Here is a 4,085-nt window from a genome sequence, read left to right as displayed (position 1 = left end):
GATTTCGTCTATCGCAAAGTACTTTCCGTTAGATCCAACAGACCCAGCTGTTCAATAACTTCCGGGGGGGGGAGGGGCATACAGAAAAAATATCGACTCCGCCCAGAATCGATCTCGGTCCCTTTGCACTTTGCATGTAGGGCGAGTGCATTACCAACTGAGCTAAGGGGACCAGCAACATATAATACATTGGACTAGCAATGCATTGGTGTGGTCACTACGTAATAAGCGAATAATTACCCTACTCAGACAGAATATAAATATTACTTGCAAATAATTGATCAATTCAAAAAAGTTATCTTCCCCTTTTGAACTCTAAACAGACAGAGAAAATGGAAGAATTGGCAAGGAGGCACATAGAAGAGAGAAGAGGATATATATAATATATATATATATATATATATATATTTTATATATATATATATATATATATATAAAAATATATACATATATGTGTGTGTGTGTGTGTGAAGAGAGAGAGAGAGAGAGAGAGAGAGAGAGAGAGAGAGAGAGAGAGAGAGAGAGAGAGATCGATCACGTGGCGTAAATTATATTATAATTGTACATATTAACCAAGCACAAGTAGTGACGTTGTGTAGGCACAGGACCATTGAAACCAGACAGACGAAGCCTAAATGGAACCGACGCTATTATTACATAACCAAAATAGAAAGGGTTGTCGTGGATTTATCTACAATTATATTATGGATGACATGAACCTGACAATGGGATTTTGGGTTATGAGCGGATATTCAAGGAGAGAGAGAGAGAGAGAGAGAGAGAGAGAGAGAGAGAGAGAGAGAGAGAGAGAGAGAGAGAGAGAGAGATAAATAGAAAGAGGGAGAGGGGGAGAGAGAGATGGGGGGGTGGATAGATAGATATATAGAGAGGAAGAAAGAGGAAGAGAGAGAGAGAGAGAGAGAGAGAGAGAGAGAGAGAGAGAGAGAGAGAGAGAGAGAGAGAGAGCGATGGTTAGTAGGAAGATAGGGGAGGGGGGGGGGGGGGGGGGGGGGAAGGCATAGAGCGCTCGCTAACATAAACGCGTATCATGAAAAAGTAGGAGCAAAATAATGGGAAATCAGTGCCCGAGGCGAATTGACGCAATATGTAATTACATCGTCGACATAGAAAATTTTATCACCAATAAACCCTTGATCTGCGTCAACTAACTTAGCTTGTAGTAGTCGTGTATAGATATTATAATGGTAAACCCTGACAAAGGTCATTGGTTACAAACACTATCAAGGGTGTTTTTATTTTTTTTATTTTTGTTTCCTTTCTGGGATCGAAATGAAACATCTTTAAAGGAGAAAAAGGAAAAGAAAGAAAACACGTCAAACACAGAGCAAATTGTAATAGCGTATTACAGGCGTCATGTCTCGATCTTCGTGTAAAGTCGTCTTACAGTTGTGCTTGGGACAAGTCGTATAACGCCATGAGTAGGTACATGAAAATTTTAGTGGATATTGCGCTGTATAAAAGCTCACGCTCAGAAGTAGGATAACATCGAAAGAGAGAGAGAGAGAGAGAGAGAGAGAGAGAGAGAGAGAGAGAGAGAGAGGGGGGGGGAGAGGGCAGACCGACACACACACACACACACACACACACAGAATGAGAGGGAGAGAGGGTGGGGGAGAGAAAGAGAGTGAGTGAGAGAGAGAGAGAGAAGGGAGGGGGGGGGGAGGGAAAAGGGAGCGTGGAGGAGGGGAGAGGGAAGAAGAAGAGAATGAGAGTTATAATGGTGGAGAAAGGAGAATGAGTAAAAGAGAAAAGAGATAGGAATCGGAATCGTACATGGGGAGTGTTAAATTGGGAGAGGTAGAAGAAAAAAACACACACGATAATGTGGGGGATGGAGAGAAAAGGAAAGTAAATAAGAGGGGAGAGAGAAAGAGGGAGGGAGAGGGGGAGAGAGAGAGAGTGAGAGAGAGAGAGAGAGCGAAGGGGTGGGGGGGGGGCTACTACATCAAAGAGTACTCACCATAATCTCCAATTGACGACAAGAGTCACACCTACAGGCGGCAGGATGCACGTCCAGAACATCCTTGGAGAGCAACAACTTCAAGCTCCTGCCCTGGTGTCGAATTGATCTCTTCCAGTCCTTGGCTGACCCCCTGCCGGACATCACTTGAAACTCGTTAGGCGTGTACCAAGCCCCTTTGCTCTCAATACACTTTCCCTTACTTCCTTGGTAAAGCTTCGACATAAACATAGATCCTTTGTTGTCGCCACATTCTACCTCAAGGCAAATGTCGTTGTCCTTGAAAGTTGCAGTGACGTCTTCTTCTGAACAATTGTTTAAATTGACCACCGTACTCCCAGCACGATAACACTTTGGTCCTGTCTGCATAAATCCAGTGTGAAGAGGCTCATTTGCCTCGTTGTCCCCAGTGGTGTCCGAACCTGCGCCATCAGCATCTCCATCGACACTGCAGCTTGCACTTCCGCTACTCTGACTTCCGGTAGACCCGAATTTGTTAGTATCCGATGAACGAAGAAGTAGAGTACCATCCGATTGTTGAGTTACAGCAAGTTTCCGAAGGTTATATTCATTCAACTCGGAAGAATCCGAGTTGGTAGTTTCATTTACGGCGCCGTAACTCGCTCTTTCTGTCGATCCCGAGTCCACATCTGAATGAGAAAACACTTGATCCGAACATTTATCACTATTTCCAGATGTGCTGATGGTAATTGGAGGCACAACCTCTTCAGTAGTGGTCAGGGATGGGGTAGAAGCCGCCGCTTTCTTCCCCTTCCCCTTTCCTCTTCTTGATCTCTTTCTCATTTTGACGACGCCGTAAATCCAACTAAGTCCTCACAAATGTGGCTGTATCCAATGGAGTTCTGAATCTACGAAGTCGGAGGAAATGACACTCAGTTAAAACAGTTACACTATTTGGCGAATACAACGCGATAAAATTCGATTTTCAAAGTCAATGAAATTAAAGCGAGGAAATGCGATCCCATTGGAAAAGTAATGGTGTGAGGGTATTGATGACGATAATAACAACAATATTAATATTATTATTATTGTCAAAGTAATACAAGGAGAATGGCTCACTGCTTCACGCTCGCTTGTTTCTTTCACTAACACAAGTAGCTAGTCAGTCGCTATCGACAATCTTGAAGAGGGTGAATGAGTGAAATAAAATAATGAATGTGGAAGGGTTCGTTATTCACGGCGATGATAGTCAGTACAGGTACTTTATCATGGCGTGGTAAATGCATACAAAACCAATGACTCCCTTCACTAGATTGATTGATGTAGAGGAAACAAAACACGAGAAGTCGCCCGCTTGACGAGGGGAGGGCGAGAGGTTGAAATGAGCCTAGGGTGGTAATGGTAATGGTGGTGGTGGTTGTTAGTTAAAGGGGGTAAGGGGAGAGGGGGGGGGGGGGGGGTAATAGGGAATTAGATCTGAGCCAGTAAAAAGAACACACCAGGCAGTAACTCGTTAGTGGTGGTTCGTCCAACAAACAGTCTCAGTCTCACCTCTCTCCCTGTTCATCAAGCAGTTGAATGCATAAAGAACGCTGCTATGTCGTTTATTCAACTGACGAAACGAATATTTATTACTCGCCCCGTATGTTACGGTCTTCAGCTAACAACAAGACTGGCCCGAAGGAGGGCCGGGGGCAAAAGGGAGGATGTGGGGGGGGGGGGGGTTGGAGATAAGGCCAGATGGTGTGTGTGTGTGTGTGTGTGTGTGAGAGGGATTGTGTGTGTGTGTGTGTGAGTGGGTTATGTTATTATGGTGTATTAAGTGGTCTGTTGGCGTCTGTCAGCCAGCGGTAACGAATCAGGGGGATAAGTGCTTGACTCGATGTGTCAAATGAAGACACAGGGCACGATAGGCCAGTCCAATGGCCCTTCTACGTATTATTGTATTACGTACATTATCCTCTCACCCCCTTCCTCCTCCTCCTCTTCCTCCTCCCCAATTCCGTGTGTCTCTTTATCTCAACATTTTATGTATCGGCCATCAACTTGATGATAGAGCCTTAGACGAAACTTAAGGACCGAACAGGGTACTTATTACACTGCCCCTGAAAATTTGAAAATGAATTTACATACACACTTTTTA

The 4,085-nt window shown here is 44.3% G+C and overlaps 1 protein-coding gene across 1 annotated transcript in view; it reads right to left on the bottom strand.

The window, feature by feature from the left end:
• LOC144972750 (uncharacterized) overlaps positions 1 to 3,304 on the bottom strand; it is a 160,609-nt gene extending 157,305 nt beyond the window's left edge. The window contains exon 1 of the mRNA XM_078914344.1: positions 1,982 to 3,304. Within this exon, the coding sequence (XP_078770470.1) occupies positions 1,982 to 2,785 (804 nt within the window). The 5' untranslated portion in view covers positions 2,786 to 3,304. The remainder of the gene's footprint in view (positions 1 to 1,981) is intronic.
• Between the last annotated feature and the right edge of the window lie 781 nt (positions 3,305 to 4,085).

This window comes from Berghia stephanieae, chromosome 5 (assembly GCF_034508935.2).
Source record: "Berghia stephanieae isolate SIO BIC M18660-M18661 chromosome 5, UCSD_Bste_1.3, whole genome shotgun sequence".
NCBI lineage: Eukaryota > Metazoa > Mollusca > Gastropoda > Nudibranchia > Aeolidiidae > Berghia > Berghia stephanieae.
The sequence above is the reverse complement of the archived record's forward strand: the minus strand, read 5'-3'. Positions and strand labels throughout refer to the sequence as shown.